The sequence below is a fragment of the Eumetopias jubatus genome, unplaced genomic scaffold (genome assembly GCF_037043125.1).
Source record: "Eumetopias jubatus isolate StellerSeaLion01/CBP00866 unplaced genomic scaffold, mEumJub1_p1.0 scaffold_11, whole genome shotgun sequence".
NCBI classification, from domain to species: domain Eukaryota; kingdom Metazoa; phylum Chordata; class Mammalia; order Carnivora; family Otariidae; genus Eumetopias; species Eumetopias jubatus.
The window spans coordinates 85,096,916-85,119,047 of NW_028274817.1; the positions used below are offsets into that span (position 1 = coordinate 85,096,916).

At 55.7% G+C, this 22,132-nt stretch overlaps 1 protein-coding gene across 6 annotated transcripts; it reads right to left on the minus strand.

The window, feature by feature from the left end:
* Nucleotides 1–371: 371 nt before the first annotated feature.
* Nucleotides 372–14,475, minus strand: CCDC120 (coiled-coil domain containing 120). Of its 6 annotated transcripts, none has more exons than XM_088028799.1 (12): nucleotides 14,387–14,475; nucleotides 10,523–10,605; nucleotides 10,226–10,389; nucleotides 7,025–7,067; nucleotides 6,702–6,792; nucleotides 6,425–6,558; nucleotides 5,610–5,750; nucleotides 4,995–5,289; nucleotides 4,590–4,652; nucleotides 4,147–4,321; nucleotides 3,920–4,018; nucleotides 1,398–2,928 (listed from the first exon to the last, which is right to left on the minus strand). In XM_088028799.1, exons 5-12 carry the CDS (start codon nucleotides 6,748–6,750, stop codon nucleotides 1,971–1,973), a joined length of 1,914 nt encoding a protein of 637 aa, XP_087884925.1. In that variant the 5' UTR covers nucleotides 6,751–6,792; nucleotides 7,025–7,067; nucleotides 10,226–10,389; nucleotides 10,523–10,605; nucleotides 14,387–14,475; the 3' UTR covers nucleotides 1,398–1,970. The 6 variants fall into 6 exon arrangements, with proteins under 6 accessions (XP_027969332.2, XP_087884925.1, XP_027969326.2 ...); XM_028113525.2 differs by having other exon boundaries at nucleotides 6,968–7,067; XM_028113528.2 differs by lacking the exon at nucleotides 10,523–10,605 and having other exon boundaries at nucleotides 6,968–7,067.
* Between the last annotated feature and the right edge of the window lie 7,657 nt (nucleotides 14,476–22,132).

Here is a 22,132-nt window from a genome sequence, read left to right on the forward strand (position 1 = left end):
AGTTTTGCTGGACTCTTTTCTGCCTAGGTCGCTTTCTGTCAACTATGTGGACCGAAGGGCGGGGGGAGCTCTCGGTCCCTTCCTCAAAGCAGGGGATTCCTCTGGAGCAGCACTAACACGAGGCCGTTAAGCGCGGTGTTTGCCATCACTTGTATCACCAAGGGCTCCCGTTTGGGGCCGGGAGGGATCTGAGTGCAGACAGCGAAGCTGTCGCCCCGCATCCCAGCAAGTAAAGCCCAGGTGGACGCCATTATCACACACTGTTTCCAGTGTGTGTTTTTTATAATCTGGCATCATAAAAACCTATTACCTGGTCCTAACTACAGGTGTGGGCCCCCAAGGTAAGGCGGACAAGAGGAGTGACACATGGGTTCGGTTTACACATTTATTATAGAAATCCCCTTCCAGTGTGGGTAGTGTCTTGGGCCCAGATCCACTGGTAGAAAAAGAAAAGTTTAACACCAGGTAAAGGAGGTAGGGGGACCCCCAGCTCCAGAAAGTCACAGATAGGTATCATAGAAAACACAGCTTGTGTAGATTTGTTTTAAAAAGTGGTGGGTGGAAAGAAAGCAAAGGAAGACGTGACGCAGCTTTTGGCCAACCGTCACCTGAGGATTTTACTGGCATCGACCAGATGCCAGGCTCCACCACCGCAGCATCCCAGGACGCAACATGCCCGGCGGCTCTGCCCTTGGGCCCTCCTGCAGGGCCAACTGCCTGACCGGGCTAGACAGGGTGGAGGCTGGGCCATCTCATCCTGCGGGCAGAGGCAGCGGGCACAGACAGGCAGACAAGGGCTGGGGCTCCCTCGGGTGCCCCTGGCGGTAGGAAAATGAACCCAAGCCCCCTACCCAGCCTTCAGTCCTTCCAAATGTGGGCAGAGAGCCCACCTCCCCAAGAACTGGCCTGGTGGGGGGTGGCGGGGAGTTCTGTTCACACCAGAGTCTCCTGGCTGCCCCGAAAAGGGCCCTGAGACCCTATATGGTCCGTTTATTTTGGGGGGTGGGGTTTCCTGAATGGAACGGGCTGGGCGTGAGGACAGGAATGAACCCAACCAGGACGAGATCACAGTTTCCCTTTTATAAAACGTCTAGTGTTGGGGGAAGACAGTGAAGACCTAAATCACAAGTGTAAACAGAAATGGAGGAAGGGGCCTGGAGTCCCCGTTACACCATCGCCCCTCTTTTAAGCTGGCTGAGGGTCCCAGTTCCCAGCACAGTGTGAAAGGGGAAGCAGGGTGTCAGACACCTTCGTGGGTCCACGAGGAGCCAGGGGCCTTGGAAGATCAGGTCGGCACCCCCCAGGACTGACAGCAACCACACCCCAGGGTTCAGCGAGGTCAGCTGTGCGCTCCCCCAGATTAAAGTCGTGCCCAGGCCAACAAGGGGCATATCAGAAGGGGTCAGACCAGCGTCCCCGGGGTCTGGGGGTCAGAACTGGAGGACTGCTCCCCCTCTAGCGTCAGGTCACTTAAACGAGCGCTCAGCTCCGGGGGGTACAGGAAGTCCGCGTAGTATCTTTAGAAGGGGGAGCAGGAATCCGGACAGGGTGGCAAGACAGAGAAGAGAGGAAAAGACGGACAAGACACAGAAAGAGAGGAAAAGAGGCTCGTTAAAGAGGCGGAGGCAGGCACAGGACAGCACCTTTCGGCTCGCAAGCGTGGGGGCACGGCCAAAGGCAGAAGAGAGAGGCAAGGGGCCCGGGAGGCCCTTCCTCCCAGCACCCTGCTTTCAAGGCTCATTTTCAGCTGACATGCACTGTTTTGTTCAAATACTGGAATTCTTCTACAGCTTGGGAGACAACTGCCGCCACTGCCAGGGCCCAAGACACCCCTCCACCGAGACCCCATAGACTCATGCAGGTCAGGCAGGGCCCAGGACCCCGGGCCGAGGCGGCGGCTAGCTCTCTCCCGGTCTGAGTCTTTAGCTACTGTGACTGGCTTGCCATCTGCCTCAAGAGACCCCTACCCATCAGTAAAAGCCCCCCCCATACCTGCCGGAGACAGGGGGTGCCGTGAAACTCCTCGAGTGCGGGAGCGGCGCCTGGCTGGGGGCCCCGTACAGCGCCTGGCCCACCTCATAGCAGCGGGCGTGGAGGAAGGGCGGGTGCTGTGGGCCCACGTGGGGGACCACAGGCCGCCGCTGCGGCCCGGCGGCCAGTCCCGAGTTGCGGATGTACCAGTCCCGCAGCCCCTCCAGGGCAAGGTTCTTGTGGCCGATGCGCTCCCCGGCTGGGGGGATACGGGTGGGCGGGGGCATCCACAGCAGAGGGTTCGGATGCACGTCCGGCCCCTCGGCGGCCTCCAGGGGCAGGCCGCAGGGCTTGGTGCGGGTGGCACGGGCGTGGGGGTCCTTGCTGCGGAGGAGGGGGCTGCTGCCGTCAGCTGCATACACGGGTGGTGGGCCTGGGAGCACGGTGAGGAGCCCATCCCGGCGGGAGAGAGGTCCTGGGACCTCAGCTGCAGGCAGCAGCTCCCCCCAGCCTGGCCCGCCGCCGCCGCCGCCGCCGCCGCCGCCGCTGCGGGGCAGGCCCCGGTCCAGGGAATAGTCCAAGAGGAAGTCCCCGCACACGGGCGGGAGCCGGGGGGCCCCACGGGAGGCAGGGGCAGCTGAGCTAGGCCGGGCAGCCCGGGGAGGGTCTGGGGGGCCAGCTGTGCGGGAGGAGAAGGCAGGGGTTGGTTGGGGGCGCTCGTACAGCACCTCGCTGCTCTTGCAGACCGGGGGGCCAGCGGCAGGCGGAGCCAGAGGCGCAGGCGGGGAGCCAGCTCCCCCACCGGCCGCCCGGTCCACAAGCAGGGCCTCAGAGCTGTTGCTGCGACGGGTGCGGGCTGCAAAGAGGGAGGCGCGGTCGGAGGCAGGCTCTGCCCGGGGGAAGCCCATCTGGGAGTCCTGGCTGCCGGACCACTGGCGAGAATGCAGGCCTTCGGGTCTGGGGACGCAGAGGTGGGGGTGACGGGAGTGACGGGAGTGGCCGGGCGCCCGCCAGACCCCACCTCTTCCTGAGCTCTCACTTGCGCATCTCCGGAAGGGCCCCAGGATTAGAGACCTGGTGTATCAAGGGGTTAGGCGGGCCGAATGGACAAGGCAGCGGAGGTTCTGTCCCCCGCTAGGGGCAGAGGGACGGAAGACGAATGGGGGGGAGGGTGGTTAGTGCCAAGGGAGATGTAAGCCTGTGCAGGGCTGGAGGGGAAGGACTGACAGAGGAGGACCAGCAGAGGGCTCTTCCCAAAGCCTGGGGCCCCCTGCCCTGCGGGGGGGGGGTGTCTTACAGCTCCCTGCCCCCTCCACAGTGGGGTCCTAATCCCCGGGCCTGGAATCCAACTTCCTGAACTCTCTGTCCCCCCCTCCCCCGCCCCGTGTGTCTGAACGACCCCGAACTATCAGCCACCGTTCACAGGATGCGAGTGCCAGAAGGACAGGGACTTTGTTCTGCTCACAGCCTGGGAAAAGCAGGTGCTTAGCAAGTATTTGTTCAAGAAGTAGGAGGGAGCAGCGGTTCAAAGCACGGACTCTAGAGGCAAAGCAGCCTGGGTTCAAACACCAGGTCTTCGATCTACTACCAAGTCACTTAACTGCTCTGTGCCTCAGGCTCCTCATCCATAAAACGGGAATAATGACAGCACCTACCTGGCAGGGATCTTAGGACAATTACAGGGGTCGATACCGTGCAGAACACGGCTTCCCAGATGTTAGGCGCTCAGTACATGTTAACCAGAACTTACTATGCCCACAGCGTCCTTCACAGGCAGATATTACGCCCATCTCACAGAAGAGGAGCCAAGATTCAGAGAAAGGAAGCGACTTGTGCCAAATATACCTTTCAAAGCCCAGCCTCTCACATCCCATACCCTTTGCTAATGCTCTCTTAGAACTAACAGTTCTTCTTCTAGTCCTCCAACCCACCCTCAGAGTCCCCTTACTTGCAGAGCTGGGGGCCAGCGCCCCGGGTGAGGACAGGGGTGGCGGGCACGCTTCGCCCCTCAAAACTGGAGGCACTCCTGGGCAGCGAGCGCGTCGGGCTAGACAGAGATGGGCAGGCCCAGGTTAGAGACCATACCCACCAACAGGCCCTTCTGCCCGCCCAGGCTCAGGATCCGGCTCCCGGCTCCCGGTGCGGGGCGGGGGGAGGGAAGGGGCTCACCCTCACCTGGTGGGGCTGGCCACAGAGTTCCGCCGGCTCTTCAGATCCCCATAAAGATCTGACGGGGGTGGTTTCCATGGGATTCGCCGCTCAGGGCTGCCCCCAGATACGGCCCGCAGCTGGTCCCAGGCCTTGGGTGGTGAGGGGCGCTCGGCCAGAGGGAAGCAGCCACGGGGCTCCTCTGGGAGGAAGGCGGAAAGTGGGAGAAAAGCCAATGGGGGGGGCCAGATGGGCTGCGCGCAGGGACGGGGGTGGGGGACAGGCAGTGGCAGAGGGTGGGCCAGGAGCTAAGGCTCGAGGCTGGAACTGGGGATCATGAGCTGGGCAGTGAGAGCCAAGAAAGATGGGGGCCCCAGGCAAGGATGGGGCATGGCTCAAGAGGGGTTAAAGAGGGAGTGGAGGGGCTGAGCATCAAAGGGTGGGTGGCTTTGGGGGACAGGAGTCCTCACCATTATCATGGCTGGCCCCAGACTCTGAGAGGGAGCTGCTCTCCGAGTGCAGAACTACGTCCTCTACAGGCGAGAAGGGGGAGACCCGGGCCTTTCAAGGCAAGGGCTGGGTGCCATCCCCTTCCGCCCCCCCACCCCCGACGGTCTCCTCCCCGGCCCGTTCCTTCCCAAGAACCCACCTTTACCTGAATCCAAGACCACCCGCCGCTTGGCTCTTCGTTTTCCTGGGGCCACCTGGTCAAGTTCCCAGCGGCCCCACCCTTGCCACAGAGCCAGTCGGTCACGACTCCCCTTACGGGGCGGGGCCCTTCAGTCCTCCCTGGCTCCCACTTGTCACGGGCCGTCTCCCAGCCCCGCCCACGCTCCCGCCTTCGCCGGTGCGGTGACACGGGGTGGGGGGCTCACCTTGGCTGAGCTGAGCGAGGCGCGTGCCCAGGCACATTCCCTGGGCGGTGATGACCGCCCCCGCGGCCAGGGCCAGGGGCTGTGGCGGGGGGAGCCCCGGGAGGCCGAGGCGGGCCCGGAGGTCCCCCAGCTGTTCTTCCAGTTCGTGCAGCCTCCGCAGTGCATCTGCCTGCACCTGGCGCCGGCGCCGGCGCTGCTCGACGCTCAGCTCCGGGGCCAAGGCCAGGCGGCGGGCGGCGGCCGCAATCTGCTGCTGCACGGACACCTCGCGCTCCAGGGCCTCGAGAGCCAGCTCCTGCGGGGCGCGCCCGACCGGGGCAGGACGGGACCACATGTCCGAGCCGGCCGGGCGCAGGGACGCGGGGGCGGGGCCTGTTCTGGGGCGGAGCTCATTTCTTCTGCAGGTGGGGCCTGCCTCGGGTACGGACTAGACACATCCCTCTTCCTGAGGGTGAGAGGCTTAGGACGGGGCCCAGTGCCCTCCCCCAGAGCCGGATCCCACCTCCCTCCAGCTGCTTCCTTGTCACCTTCGCCTCTCCCTGCCCTGGCCGCAACCCCAGCGCTGCCCCGGTACCTGTCCCACCCCCACCTTTCTCCCCAAGCCCGTCTGTTCACCTCAGCAGGGCACAAGGAGCGGTGTGCTGGGTTGGGGTGCGATGCAGGGTAGGCTCGGGCGGCAGGGGGCCGCCGGCGGACCAGCTGAGGCCGTTCCCCAGGCTCCAGCGGGCACTCGGGGGGCAGTTGGCCGGTCAGCTCCTGGTGGGGGCCGGGGGCAGAGACTACCGAGGGTTAGCTGGGGGAATGGCGCAAAGCAGGAATGACGGCAGAAGCTACGGAAGTCCTACTAGCAGCTCAGTAATGCCCAGCACCCCATGCCTGCCGCTTCTCCTCCTCACTCCCAGGTCTTCCCACCACACCCCCCCCCCCCCCGCCACAGGTGGCCCAAATCCCTGGGGCCGAGGGCATGGGAGGTCAGGAGACCTGCTTTGGAACCTGGAATTTCTTATTTCTCGTAAAGGCGACGTGGTCTATATACTGCATATCATGTCACCCACCCCTCAGGGCCTGGGGCTGCATGCTGTGAACTGCGTTATCGTTCCTGGCCAACTGTGTAGACGTTCACACCAAGAGGGGTAAATCAAAACCGGAACTCACCCCTTGTCAGTTCAGGTCAGGTTTTACTGCCAGATTTTGGAAATAACTATTGTTTTGGAGGGTTTGGGGATTTCAAATTGCTGATAAGGAATTGGGGGCCTGCCCCGCCAGATTTTCCTGACTCTAAGACATCGAAGTTGAGCTCTGAGAAACTAGAGGGTGACAGGGAATCTACAGCTCAGACAGGTGGCTCAGCACTCACCGCCCCCACCTGCCTGCCTAGGAGCCCCGGCTCCTCACCCCTGCCCATCAGACACTTAGGGCCAGGCCCTCACCGCCTCCTGGAGACACACTTTGCGGAGCTCCTGAAGTTTCAGGCTCAGGGCCTCCTGCAGGGCTCGCTGCCGGTCAAGCAGTCCCCGCAAACGCTCTGACTTCACCTGGGGGGCAGCCTCTCCGAACAGGGCAGCTGGACACAGAGGGAGCAAAGTTCCGAGCAAAGATCAGCCAGGGCGTCCTGGCACAGCGTGGGGCCATGGACCAACCCTTTCCAAGTAGGCAGGTGGTGACTCAGAGCGGTGAAAGAGGCAGAGAGGGGAACCAGCCACCCACCTGAGGCACTGAAGGTGGGAGAGCTGATCAGCTGACCTTTGACTTCCATCCTGGTGCCGTCGAGAGGCAGTGGCTGATCGCTGGACAGGGCCTGGCAGGGACGCACAGGAGCCATTAAGGAAGCACATCCTGCGTCCCCCCAACCCCCGCCCCGACCCAACGTCCCACAGCCTAGCTGGGAGTAAAGGGTCCCCTGACCCCGCCCTCCTGATTGGCCTGTCCTCTCAGCATCTGTGGCAGTGTCTGGCCCCACTGGGCCCTGGTACCTCGGCTCCCTTCCCATTGAGTGGAAGCACAGCACGTGGGGAGCTGGGCGGACTTACGACGCCTCCTCAGAGGCCCATGGGCCGCAGTCAGGAGTCTTGCCTAGGGAGGGAGAATTAATGGTACAGATTGAACCAACTCTAACAACGGGGGGCCCTGATGAAGCACCTGGGTCCTGGAACAGTCACCTTCCATGCCACACTGAATCTTCCAACCACCCTTTGACGGCAGTTCTGTGATTATTGCCCCCATTTCCGAGATGAGGACAGTAAGGCACAGAAGGCCTGACCCTCCCCCGTGGAGCTGTTCCAACCTCACCAATCCCTCATAAGCTCCCGGCCCAGCAGGCCTCAGGGCCTTTGCCCAGGCTGCGGCTGCCGTCTGGAGTGCTCTTGCCATGCCTCGCCTCTCCGGCCCCTAGTTCTCACTTACATGCTGGGGCTTATGTGTCATTTCCAGTGGTGGGCCCCCACCCGGGTCCCCTCACAACTGCTGTCCAGCAAGAGACTGTGCTTCCCTTGCACATTCGTGAGGACAAGAAACATACCTGTCCGGTTTCCCGGGATCTCTGGCACTCAGAACACTTCTGAGAGAGCAGTGAGCACTCAGTGAATGGCTGTCGCGTAAGTGAGAGAGCCAAGCTAGGGATCTAGCCCAGATCTGTGGGTCTCTACCTGTCCCGATTCTATCCTGCGGCCCCAGTGCCGCAGAGTGTTCACTAGGCCTCCGGACCCCTCCAGCCCCTCTGCCCACCCCAGTCGTCCCGGTCCCGAACCAGGCAGAGCGGAGTCACCCCTGCTGGGACAGTGAGCAGCAAAGTCCTCAGCTGCAGATAACAAGCCTCCTGCCTCCTACTTCCTTCTCTGCCCCCAGACACCCTGGCTGACCACAGAGCCTGCCTTGGCTGGCTGCCAGCCCTGCCCTCGTCCCCTCCTCTGGAGTTTGCTCCTTCCCTCCCACATCCTGCTCGGTCCCCAGCTGGGGAGCCAGGTGACATCACCTCCCACCACCTGGCCTGAGCTCGGGCTGGCGGCAGGCAACTGGGAGGGCCTCATGAGGCCACGGAGGTCCCCGCCCCTCTTAATCCCCAGCTTGCTGTGGCGGCCAGGTGTGAAGAAGACCCAGGTGGCCAAGGAGGTGTGGGTTCGAGCCCCTTCCCCATCAACCTGCTGCGGGAGGCGGCCAAGCTGCTAATATGGTGCCACCAGTCCTGCTACCGGCTCCCAGAAAACAGTGGTTCCCTGTCCTCAACCTCAGTAGCAGGGGTCAGTCCCTAAAGCCTTTTTGCACACCCAGGCAGCAACGTGTGCTCTGCAGATGACCACCCTCCAAGGCCTGACATTGCCCAGCACAGCGAGGTTTCCTGGAGGTCCCAGCTCAGCCTCTTGGGCCCCGAGCCTCCTGGAGCTCCTTCTTCTCCAGCCCCTGGTTGAGTCTGAGGAACTCTCCCAGGGCTCCACCCCAACAGGAACTTCAACGCCTCCCCGGTGGGCCCATTCACCAGGATTTGTCCCACATCCCACGCTGGGCTGCCTTGAGCCTTCCTTCCCTGGGAGCTCATGGCATCCTGGAAGTCAACACGGGGTCTAGACAGGAACCCCGACTCCACCCTGTCAGCCTGACCTCGGGGACATAGCTAGGGCCTGAGTCATGGGGTCACCGGGTAGGCTAGACACAGGGTCAACGCCCCACACCCCCACACCCAGCTCCCGAACCCCTGCCTCCGCTTGCCTGCCCTCTGCACCTTTGCCTTAGGGTCCAGAACTGCCCCAGCCCCACCTGGAGGTGCAGAGAAGGGGGGTCCCAGCAGTTCTTTCCCTAACTACCTCCCCCGGCCCCCGAGTCCTGTCGCGGGATGGGGCCGCAGCAGGAGAGCTGCAGAGGGGACCCCCCCACACACACACACACACACCCAGAGGCGGGCCCAGCAGGTTTTTCAGGTCTGCCCTTCTGACAGCACAGCCGAGAAAGAAATTCCTGGCCGTAATGACTGTTTACAACCGAGACGCCTCACCTGGGTGGCGCCCTACCACCCTCAGTGGGACCCTCCATTTCCCTATCTCGCCACTATCCACTATCGGGGCAAATACCAACTCCCAGTGCCCGGGACTGTCCCCTGCTCTGGGTGAACAGATGGAGGCAGGCTGGTGTCGGGAAGCAGTTTCTCAATAGCCCGCTCTGGGCTTTCCCCAGGGGCAAAGCCCCAGGCTGCAGGAAGGCAGAGGCTACTCCCCAGGGGGAGGAAGGGGGCCAGGGAGCAAGGGGGGACTGTGGAGAAGGGGGACTCTGGCTTCTCTTCTACCCCACCCCTTCTTCTCGTTCGTTTCTGGCAAGGAATCGGCTTCATGCCAGGAGAGGAAATTGGACATTTTGGGCTTCGCTCCTCTCCTCAGGTCCTCCTTCGCTGTACCACCCCCCCCCCCCCCCCCCCCCCGCACAGACAGACCTGGCTTTCTCCCAGGGGAAGCCATGGTACACCCTATACCCTTCTCCCCCCACCCCGCCCCTGGGCCCCCTGTTCCCAGGTGCTCACCAACGCCAGAGAGGTGCAGTGGGGTGGCCTCAGGTACCTCAAAAAATAGTTGTCTCAACCAGGCCCCGTTCCAGCTGGTAGTGGTAGTGAGCTGGTGGTGAGCACAGTGGCGGATGCCTAGGCCGCCTCCCACTAGGCAATAGCCCAGCCTACCTGGCCAGGGACTGGGCCAGCCCATACCTCTTAACCCTTGCCTGCCTGTCACCAGGGCTCAGGACACCCTTAGGGACAATCTCAGGGCCGGGACCCTTCAGGGTGTCCAGCATGGCCAAGAAAAGAGCCCAGACGTCCCCGCTCACTCCAGTCACCTAGTAGGGAACTAAGGAAGAAGGGCTAAGGGTTGTGGGAGTGGGGCTGCCTCCGGTGCTACCCGGGTGCCCACATCAGACCCTGCCCACCCAAGGGTATTACCTGGGAGCTGAGGATGGAGTTTAGGGACACGTTAAGCATGCGGGTGTAAATCGGGTGTGTGTCTCTTGGCAGCAAGCATCACATGCCTGAGGCCCCTACCTTTCCCTCCCAGGACAAGGCACGGGTGGGAGAAGGTCTTGGAGTGACTGCCACCCTCACTGAGGTAACAGTTTCCCAAACTGGGGACAGAGGAGGTCAGCTTCTCCAAGGAAAGACCGGGGCTTCAAGACCCTACTACCTTCTGCACCTCCAGAGGAAATCATCCCAGCAAACTGACAAAACATGCATGTTTTCACCCCTCCTGGTCCCTACAAACCTGGGAGGACGACGCAGACCCAGCTCTTCATAGCCAGCTCATACATGTGGAAGCTGGGGCCTGGAGAGGTGAAGAGGCCTGATTCTGATCACAGAGGCCTAAAAGCAGGTGGACTCAGAACTCAGGGGGCCGGGTCCTGGGCTGGAGGCGGACAGAGGCTACTCCTGCAAGGGAGGAGGAGTGGGGAGGGGGCTCATGCTTCTTTACATCCAGGCTGGCTCTGCCCCACTCCTCCCCCTTGGGCATTTCTGGCCAGAGTCAAGGAAATTGAGGGCTCTGGCCTGCCCCAGCACATACCACACATCCTGTGCTCCATTTGGGACCATCTGCTCTGTGACCTCAGGGCCCAAGCCCAACCCGGGCCCCTGCAGCAGCCCATGCTGTGATGTGAAAGAGCAGAGTGAGGAAAGCTCCCTCCCCACTTGGCAGGGGGGGCAAGCCTGGAGGGGAGCCCTGTATCAGCAATGCCCTGCCCCATATATGTATATGCGTGCTACCAAGGCCTCCCGCCACCCTGCCCACCTTTCTTCCTGGGGGTGAGATTTCTGGCATGGGACACAAAGGCTCCTTTCATCCGCCCCCTTCTCCCCCCTTCACTGCCTAGGGCTGGTGGAGGCAGCGGCCGTAAGGTGGGTGGCTAGGTGTCAATGGGGAGTGTCCCCTCAGCCATGGCCTCTCCCGCCTCTTGTGGGACAGCAAGAATGCTGGGAAGAGGGACACTTATGAAACCAGAGCTGAGAGGGCCGAGGGCATCTCTGGCTGGCAATGCAGACTGAGTATCAAGGCTTGGCTTTCCTCATCTGTAAAATGGGTAAACAGCGGTTACAGGGCCGACAGAGGCCACAGTCACTTTGGAAGGCGTTTCAAAGTACAAGGAAACTCACACCACGTCATTAATGACCGTCAATAACAACAACGATAAGCCCGTGCAGAGGTGGGTTGGGGCAGGAGTAAGGAGGGGAGAGCAGGTGACTGCGCCTCTTGGGCCAAGCAGACAGGTGGGGCAGAATCACCCACACACGTCTCGTTGTCCTGCAAGATGGCCAACCTCTAGGCCCCACCCCAGCTGGGACCTGAGCCCCATGCGGCCTCCTGTAGGGGTAGCCAGCAGCGGCTCTGGGCTTCAACCCCGCTCTGCGACTGACGGCTGCCCCGACAAGTCACGTATCCTCTCTGTGCCTCAGTGTCTTCATCTATAAAACGGGGGTGATGACAACAGTATGTACTTCACAGGACTGTTGTGAGCATGATGTGAGTTAAGACACTCACAGCTTGCTTAGCATGGTAACTGGCCCTTGGTAACTGCTCGATAGGTATTGGCTGTCAGAATGACAACATTCCTCCCAATCTAAACTCAGGAATCAAGTGTGTGTGTGTATTTTTTTTTTTTTTTTGAGACAGAGCTGGTATCCTTCAGCTTCACCTGATAAATCTGAAACAGAGCTGTTTTCCAGCCAATAAACTTATCCCAACTCTCACTATCCAAAATCAGAAACTAAATGTATTCAGATGTGCTGCTGAGACAGAGTTGGTATCCTTCAGCCTCCAAACCCTCCCTACTTGCCACCCAGACATTGAACCCTCCCTATCAAACCAAACATATTTGAAACAGAGTTCTTTTCCATAATTATCAGACCTCTCGCTACTCAACATCAAAAACGCAGGAACCAAACCTATTCAGATAAATTCTCCAAACACTCACTATCCACATACAGGAACTGAATGGATCTGGGTACACCTTTGAGATAGAACTGGTGTCCCGTACTCTCTGAGCTTCCCTTACTCACCAGGCAAAATGCAGGAACCAAATATATTCACACAACACAGTCCTCTTACTAATCCAACTCCTGCTGCTGGAGCTCAGGGAAATGAATTGATTTGAATATATTTTTTAGCTGGAGCAGTTATCCCTCATTATCTGAACCCTCCCCACTCACTGTGTAAAACGCAAAAGCAAAAAACCCTTCAGATAACTTGGTATCTTTCACTGCCTGAATTATCCGAGCTCTCCCTCTCAGAAGTCAGGTGCCAAACAGACACTGGGACAATGAAGAATGCTTGTGTTGTTATAAATAGGTTTGGTTAGTGGCACCTGGGTGGCTCAATCGGTTAAGCATCTGACTCTGATCTCAGCTTAGGTCTTGATCTCAGGGTCATGAGTTCAAGCCCTGTGTTGGGCTCCACGCTGGGCGTGGAGCCTACTTAAAAAAAAAAAAAAAAGGTTTGGATAAATGTTTCAGATAAGAGATGGGTCTAGGATCTCATTATTCGAGCTCTCACTACTCTGTCACAAATGCAGGAACAAAACACAACTGAATAACACATTACCTTCTTGCTATCCAAATTCTCCCTGCCTGTCCTCAGAATCAAGGAGATTCAGGGAGAGAACCTTGTATGGCTCTTGCTGTTATTGTCACTACTGGACAGGACTGAGTCTAACACCCAGTGACACAACACACTCCCCCCTCCACACACTCACAAACACAAACACACCTGCCCCCCAGAGGTGGGATGGACTTAGCACCGAAATTTGAACTGCTTACAGCTGAGAGAAGGGGGATAGATCCCCACCCCCACCCCCATCCCACCCCTACCAAGCCCTGAAGCCTCTGGCCTGGAATGGACCTTTTCAGGCCAGGAAAGCAGAAACCATGCACACCCAGGATCAGGACTAGGAGATGGGGGTAACATGACTTGGAAGAGTCATACATACTCCTGAGTCCCCCACCCCTGCATGTTTGCTCACCACACCCCCCACCTCGACATGGGGCAGCCCCCAACCTAGCCAGGCTGGAAACATGATCCAGACCTCACAGACTCCCAGAGATTCACTGAATAATTTAGGGTGTTCTTCCACACTTGGGGAGGGTGGGGGATGTAGGAACAGTTCCATGCCCTCCTGGGGCAGGGAGACAAATGCAAGCTCTGCGTGAGATCACTGGGTAGAGGTGAAGGACATCACATACGAAAACCCCTTTAGCCATACAGGGCCCACAAGGCTGTTTGCTCTTGTTCGTGCTGAGAAAAGCATTTGGGATGAACTTGAGATCATGGGAACAGTGGAATCTCCAAGTTCAGGGGCAGGGTATAACAGGACCTCAGTTCTTCTGGGCTGAGAGGAGAGATGAAAAGTGGGTGTTAGGAAAAGGGAGATCCGAACAGGGTGGAGGGGCGTGGTAAGGAGTAGAACGAGGGCCTGAGGTTGGGAGGGGATGAAGGAAGATAACAGGAAGGAGTGCAGGGGGCAAGACAGAATCAGCGTCATCATAGGATGGAGGCCAGGACACCAGCCAGGGGATGGGACAGAGTGAGGTTCTGGACAAGGGTCCGAGAAAAGTAGGGTGCAGCAAAGAACGAAAGAGCAGGGCAGGGTCAGTATAGAACAGCAGTCAGAAGACATGATGACGGACGGGCCAAGACGGTGGTCAAGGAAGGGGGGAGGGAAAAGGGCAGGTTCCGGATGGAGGTAAGGAACAGGAAAAGACTGCGAAAGAATAAGGACAGGAATGAGGGCAGTGATGGGACAAGAGAAGACGGGAAAACAGCACAGGGCTGGGGGCAGGGACAGGGCAGGAAACAGAGGGATGGTCTACAGCGGGTGGGCCAGGATGGAGATGGGGAGTCAGGAGGGGACCAGGAGAATAGCAAAGGATGGGGAGAAAGTTTATTAGTCAGAGGTCAGGAATCCGGACAGACCTGGATCAGCCTACAGTTAGGGGGACAGGACATGACTGGAAGGGGTTCAGGGGCTGGACAAGAGTTTAGGGAACAGACAGGTCAAGCATCAGGCCAGAACCTGGGATGATCAGGACAAGGCAAGATGAGCCTCAGAGATGGAACAGGGTCGGGCAAAGGATCCTGAGAACAGAACTGGGTGGGGTTTGGGGTCAGGACTGGGTTTAAGGGAACAAAACAGGGATTGGGGATGGCGCTAGGCCAGAATATGGTTAGGTCGGGGGTCAGATCGGAGGTCCTGGGGCCAAGACCGGCCAGAGCTCGAGGTTAAAAAAAGATGTAGGCAGGTCTGGTGGGGGGGGGGTCGAGAGCGAGACCACAGGGTCAGAGGTCGCGGGTGCGCGCGCAGGTACATCCCCTGTTGGCGTTTCCGGGCCCTCACCCCGCCCTGTCTCCTCCCTTCTTCTCCCGGCGGGCGTTACTCACCGAGGGTCCTCGTCCCGCGACGTAGGCGGGGTCGCTGCGGGCCAGGAGGGGTGGTGGCTGCGCCCCTCCCTCGCCGCCCCCCCCCCGCTCGTCCCCGGCCTCGCGCCTACTCCCCTTCCGTGCCCTGCCCGTGGGCCGCGTTCGGCCGCGCGACTGTTAGCTGTGGGGGCCAGACGGGGGGGGGCGCGGGGAGGGTGGGAGAGGCGCGCCGGCTCGGCCGCGGCCGGTGGACCCCGGCCCCCCGACCCTCACCTCGGGTCCGTCCGCTCCCGGCGGCACCGACACAGCCGCCGCTGAGCGCGAGCCTGGGGGGAGGTGGGGGAACGGGGGGCGGGGCGCGAGACCACAGCAGCGGCGGAGACCTAGTGCGCAGGCGCCGGTTTGGGTCTTCGATTTTCCTGCCCTCGGAGCGCCAGGAGCTAACCAGCTGGGAGCGCGTGCGCACACGCTTTGTCGAGGGCGGCCGAGCGCTCCCCTACCGAGGCCACGCCCCCTCAGCGATCAGACTGGCGCCCCCACCCCAAGTCACCCCCCAATGGACCCCCAAGCGGTACCCCAAACTGCCTTCTATCAGCGACCACCACACCTCTGAACTCTCCTCTAAACTTCTGTGTCTCCCAAGCACCCTCCATCGTCCCCCCAACTACATTCCCAAACTATTGTCCCTTGATCCCAAGCAATACCCCCAATCCAGCCTCCGTGGACTCCCAAACTGTAGGAGTAAACTACCCTTCACTACCCCCGAACTCGTTCCCCTAAACCATATGCAATCAGCCCTGAAACCATCAATCTCCAAGGAACGCTTCCAAGTCACTCTCCCATCTACCCCCAGTATGCACCGAAAACACCCCCACGGACCACAAATCGCTCTCCACGTACCCTCCTAACCATACTCTGCAGTCCAAAACTATGCCTCCAAAGCACTCTTCAATGACCACTATACCCAACCTTGTCTTTTTTTTTTTTTAAGGATTTTATTTATTTATTTGACAGAGACACAGCGAAAGAGGGAACACAGGCAGGGGGAGTGGGAGAAGGAGAAGCAGGCATCCCAATGAGCAGGGAGCCCGATACCGGGCTCGATCCCAGGACCCTGGGATCATGACCTGAGCCGAAGGCAAACCCTTAACGACTGAGCCACCCAGGCGCCCCTATACCCAACCTTGTCTTAAATTACATGCAACTATACCCACAAAACATCTTCCAATTTTTTCCATACCACCCAAACCACCCCCCAAAAACTCCCAACTGCACCCTAAACTGCCTTATAATAGTCCCCAATGTTATTTGTAAACATTCCCCATTTACATTCCCAGTCTTCCAACTACACCTACAAACCACCCTCCAGTGACCCACCAAATCCCTTCAGTCTTCCCTCTGATGGCTCCAACAGTACCCAAACACTTTCCAATGTCTCCTAATTATACCCTCAAACTGTCTTTTTTTTTAAAGATTTTATTTAGGGCGCCTGGGTGGCTCAGTCCTTAAGTGTCTGCCTTCAGCTCAGGTCATGATCCCAGGGTCCTGGGATCTCAAGCCCCAGGTCGGGCTCCCTGCTCAGTGGGAAGCCTGCTTCTCCCTCTCCCACTCCCCCTGCTTGTGTTCCCTCTCTCGCTGTCTCTTTCTCTGTCAAAAAAATAAATAAAATCTTTATTTGAGAGAGAGAGAACACAAGCAGGGGGAGGGGCAGAGGGAGAGAGAGAAGCAGGCTCCTCGCTGAGCAGCCCCCTCCCCCATGCAGGGCTCTATCCCAGGATCCGGCGGAGATCACGACCTGAGCCAAAGGCAGATGCTTAACCGACTGAGCCACCCAGGTGCCCCTCAAACTGCCTCTGATAACCTCCGAGCATTATCCCTCCAACAATCACCAAATCTACCCCAAGCCATCTTCATTAGCTTCCTGTGGGTGCTGTGATGAATTTCCACAAACCTGGTGGCTTACTTCATAAGAAATGTATTCTCTCACAGTTCTGGGGGCCAGAAGACCACAATCAAGGCGCCAGCAGGGCATACTCCCTCCAGAGGTTCTAGGAGAGAATGTTTGTCACCTCTTCCTATGCTGGTGACTGTCAGCATTCCTTGGCTTGTAGCCACATCACTACAGTCTCCGCTTTGGTCACAATTGCCCATCATGTCTGTGAAACCTGCCTCTGCTTCCCTCTTCTAAGGACATTTGTTATTACAATTAGGATCCCTGTGATAATGCAGGATAATCTCCCCATCTCAAAATCCTTACCTTAATCACAACTGCAAACTGCAAAGTCCTTTTTCTTTTCTTTTCTTTTCTTTTTTTCTTTTTTCTTTTTTTTTTGGCCATCTAAGATACACTCACATGTTCCAGGAATTAGGATGTGCATATCTTTTGGGGGGCATTATTCACCCTACAACAGTATACCATTTGGCCCCCAAAGATACACATCTACCCCACATGCAAAATACATGTACCTCATCCCAATACCCCCAAAAGTTTCATCCATTACAGCATCACCTCAGCTTCAAAATCTCACGTTAGTATCATCAGCTCAAAGGTTCCAAATTTCATCATCTAAGTCAGGTATAAGCGAGACTCTGGGTATGATCCAACCTGAGGCAAAATTCCGCTCCATCGCCCAACCTGTGAAACTAGAAAACAAATTATCTGTTCCCAAAACACAGTGGTGGGACAGACATAAGATAGGAGTTATAGGCATTCCTATTCCAAAAGGGAAAAAATGGAAGGAAAAAAGGTGTCACTGGTCCCAAGTAATTTTGAAATCCAGCAGAACACATTCCATTAGGTTTCAAGGGCTGGGAATAATCCATGGTGGCTTGAGGCGCCACCTCTGGGCCCACAGCTCTGCCCTCAGAATCATTAATCCTTTCTTTTGACGGGTAGCACATGTTTGCTGCTGAGTAGTTTTAGCCCTGTGTCCTTCCAGTAGAATGTTGGGAATCCAACATCCTTCCTTCATTTCATCCTATCTCCGTTTCTTGCAAGCCAACTGGGCAGTGTTTCTGGCAGCATAACATTCATTCTCAAAAAACTTGTGGGTCTTCTATGGAAGTCACAAGGATCCGCACCATTAGGCAAGAGGGTCCTCCACAAGTCTTTCATGGATGATTCCATCCCTGTTCCCGACTTCTGCTGAAATGGTTGAGAGGATCCATGAGTCACACATCTAATCTCTTTAGTACTAGCAAAAGGCTGTCCAGCCACACCTTTGGCTCTCTTTCCAGAGCATACTTTCCTGACTGTAAATCTCCTAAATTCTGTGTCTTCTGCAATCTGGACAGCTGGAGAATTTTCCAGATCCCCAAATCCTGGATCCATTTTGCTTAGCAGTTCTTCTCTCAATTTATCTCTTTCCTTCCACATGTTACTAAAAGCAGCAGGAAGAATCCAAGCAGTACCTCCAACACATTCCTTGGAAATCTCCTCAGCTAAATATACAAGTCCATCACTTACAAGCTCTGCTTTTCACACAACTGTAGGACACAATTCAACTAAGTTTTCTGCTTCTATATACATAATAAGGATTGGGGTGCCTGGGTGGCTCAGTCGGTTGGACATCTGACTCTTGATTTTGGTTCAGGTCATGATCTCGGGGTCATGAGATCGAGCCCCGCATCAGGCTCTGCACTCAGTGCAGAGTCGGCTTGAGATTCTCTCTCTCCTTCTCCCTCTCTCCCTCCCCCACCAATGTGCACACTTTCTCTCTCTATCTTTAAAATGAAGATATTTTATCTTTATATATATATATATATATATATGTATCACTGTCTCTCTCAGTCAAAATAAATAAATGAAATATTTAAAAAAAAGAAAGAAAGAAAGAAAGAGAAAGGAAGGAAGGAAGGAAGAAAGAAAGAAAGAAAGAAAGAAAGAAAGAAAGAAAGAAAGAAAGAAAGAAAGAAAGAAAGAGAAAGAAAGAAAGGAAGAAAGAAAGAAAGAGAAAGAAAGAAAGAAAGAAAGGAAGGAAGGAAGGAAGGAAGGAAGGAAGGAAGGAAGGAAGGAAGGAAGGAAGGAAGGAAGAAAAATGCATCCAGATGACACCTTGGTCTTGGACTTCTGGCCTCCTGAACATTGAGAAAATAAATTTCTGTTGTTTAATGTGCCCAGGCTGTGGTATTCTATTATGACAGCCCAAGCAGACTAGGACAAAGCAGCAATTCTGCATCCAAGTACCGAAATCTGTATTCGTTTCCTGTGGTTGCTATAACTAATTACAACACACTTAATGGCTTAAAATATAAGAAATGTATTCTTTCACAGTTCTGGGGGCCCAAAGCCCAAAATCAGTTTCACTGGGCCAAAATCAAGGTGTCAGAAGAGCTGTACTCTCTCTGCAGACTCTAGAGGGGAATCTTTTTGTTGCCTCTTCCTGCTTCTGGTGGCTGCCTGCATTCTGTGGCTTGTGGCCACATCACTACGCTCTCTGCCTCAGTGGTTGCATTGCCTTCTTTTCTTTTTCTTTTATTTTTTTTAAAGATTTTATTTATTTGTTCAACAGAAAGAGAGCACAAGTAGGCAGAGTGGCAGGCAGAGGGAGGGGGAGAAGCAGGCTCTCTGCTGAGCAGGAAGCCGGACGTGGGGCTCAATCCCAGGACCCTGGGATCATGACCTGAGCCGAAGGCAGACGTTTAACCGACTGAGCCACCCAGGTGCCCCTTCTTTTTCTTTTTCTTTTAGTTTTTTCCTTCTTTTTCTTTTAAGATTTTATTTGTTTATTTGAGAGAGAGCATGAGCGGGTGTGGGGGGGAAGGGACAGAGGGAGAGGGAGAAGCAGGCTTCCCCCTGAGCAAGCAGCCCGATGCAAGCCTCGATCCCAGGACCCTGGGATCATGACCTAAGCCGAAGGCAAACACTTCACCAACTGAACCACCCAGGTGCCCCTGCCTTCTCCTTTTCTGTCAAAGCTGCCTCTGCCTTCCTTTTTTTTTTTTTTTTTTAAGATTTTATTTATTCGACAGAGAGAGACACGGCGAGAGAGGGAACACAAGCAGGGGGAGTGGGAGAGGGAGAAGCAGGCTTCCTGCCGAGCGGGGAGCCCGATGTGGGGCTCGATCCCAGGATCTGCCTTCCTCTTATAAGGACACTTGAGATTACAATCAGGTTCCATTCAGATAATCCAGGATAATCTCCCCATCTCAGAATCTGTCATTAAATCACATCGGCAACACATTCTTGGCCCATCAGGTAACATTCACAGGTACCAGGGATTAGGACATGGACATCTTTTGGGGGGCCATTAGTCAGCTGACCACACCATCCGATGACAGTGAATAGCTCTGTCTTTAATAACTTTACAGAAGACCAGACTCTATCTCTAATCACTCATTATCTTCCCATGGTCCCTTCCAACCCCCCAATGGTATTCGCCATTTACCCTCCGGTGGCTCCTGCCTGCATGCTTAAACTGCTTCTAGCAGCCCCATTCCTCCTGAAGACCTTCACGTGATCCTCCAGCTGCATGCAAACTGTCCTGTAATAGATCCCAACCTCGTCCCAAGCCGCCTTTGATCTCCACTCACATCTATCTCTAAACATCCCTAACTTCACCATCTGATTGCCCTCTCTTTGCCCTCCATATTTCCTGTTAATCCCACTCCACAGTTGCCTTGCGATGGGACCCCAGACACACCAGAGAGAGAGAGACAGAGAGAGAGAGAAGTGTTGAAAAAGTTGTGAAGATGTGAGCAAGAGATTAAGAGAGAGACTGAGAGGGATGAAGAATGGGTTTATTGTGCAGGGTATGTGATGGGGAAGCTCTTGTCATGGACATATCTGGGATGTGCGTATGAAGCTGGTGTTTGCAGAACTGGGGTGTGTGACAGGATAATTAACCTGTGGGTCTAATGCTGTAGATTTTTACAGACTACAGTTTTATATTTCCATGTAGTCAAGCTGGAGAGACAGTGCAGCAGGGGGGTAAAGAATGATGCCTGGGTTCCAATTGCAGGTTTTTAAACTGGGGTGACCTAGGGCAAATGACTTAACCTAGCTGTATCCTGGTTTCCTGATCTAGAAGTTGGGATAATAAATGGAACCCTATTGTTGTGAGGTTCTGTTGTGAGGATTAAAACGAATTAATGCAGATTAAGTACCAAGAATGACCACTTAATGTTGCTTATTGCTACTTTTTATTTTTTATTTTTTTTAAAGATTTTATTTTTATTTATTCGAGAGAGAGAGAGAATGAAAGATAGAGAGCACGAGAGGGAAGAGGGTCAGAGGGAGAAGCAGACACCCTGCTGAGCAGGGAGCCCGATGTGGGACTCGATCCCGGGACTCCAGGATCATGACCTGAGCCGAAGGCAGTCGCTTAACCAACTGAGCCACCCAGGCGCCCCTTATTGCTACTTTTTAAATATCTTTTGCCGGGCGCCTGGGTGGCTCAGATGGTTAAGCATCTGCCTTCGGCTCAGGTCATGATCCCAGGGTCCTGGGATCGAGCCCCGCATCGGGCTCCCTGCTCCGCAGAAGCCTGCTTCTCCCTCTCCCACTCCCCCTGCTTGTGTTCCCTCTCTCGCTGTGTCTGTCAAATAAATAAAATCTTTAATAAATAAATAAATAAATATCTTTTGCCTTGGGTCGCCTGGGTGGCTCAGTCGGTTAAGTTTCTGCCTTCGGCTCAGGTCATGAGCCCAGGATCCTGGGATCCAGCCCCGCATGGGGAGCCTGCTTCTCCCTCTCCCTCTGCTCCTCCCCGATTGTTCTCTCTCTCTCTCTCAAATAAATTAATAAATAAAATCTTAAAAAATATATCTTTTGAGGGCGCCTGGGTGGCTCAGATGGTTAAGCGTCTGCCTTCGGCTCAGGTCATGATCCCAGGGTTCTTGGATCGAGCCCCACATTGGGCTCCTGGCTCAGCGAGGAGCCTGCTTCTCCCTCTCCCTCTGCCTCTCTCCCGGCTCATGCTCTCTCTCTCTCTGTCTCTCTCTATCTCTGTGACTCAAATGAATAAATAAAATCTTTCTTTTTAAAGATTTTATTTATTTATTTGACAGAGAGACACAGCGAGAGAGGGAACACAAGCAGGGGGAGTGGGAGAGGGAGAAGCAGGCTTCCCACCGAGGAGGGAGCCTGATGTGGGGCTCGATCCCAGGACGCTGGGACCATGACCTGAGCCGAAGGCAGACACTTAACGACTGAGCCACCCAGGCGCCCCTGAATAAATAAAATCTTTAAAAAAATCTTTTGCCTTTTGTATCTTGTTTAAGAAGGCCTTCTTTTTCACCAAAATTTTAAACATATTCTTCCAAAAATATTTTGTTCTGATGTGTATTTTTTTTAAGATTTTATGTATTTATTTGAGAGAGAGAGAGAAAAAAACACGATCGGGGGGAGGGGCAGAGGCAGAGAGAGAAGCAGACTTCCCGATGAGCGGGGAGCCCAACGTGGGACTGGATCCCAGGACCCCGGGATTATGACCTGAGCCAAAGGCAGACGCTTAACTGACTGAGCCACCCAGGTGCCCCTGTTCTGATGTTTCTTATAGCTTTTTTTTTTTATGTTTAGGTCTTTAACTAATCTGAAATTCTTTTTTCTTTTTCCTTTTTTAAAAGATTTTAGTTTTAAGTAATCTCTACACCCAGCGTGGGGCTCGAACTCACAACCCTGAGATCAAAAGTCGCATACTCCACCGACTGAGCTAGCCAGGTGCCCCATGGAATTATTTTTTTCTGAATTGTGTAAATTAGGAGTCTGATCCCTCCTCCAAAAGATAGTCATTTCTCCCCAAACCATTTTGGTAAATTAGTCCATCT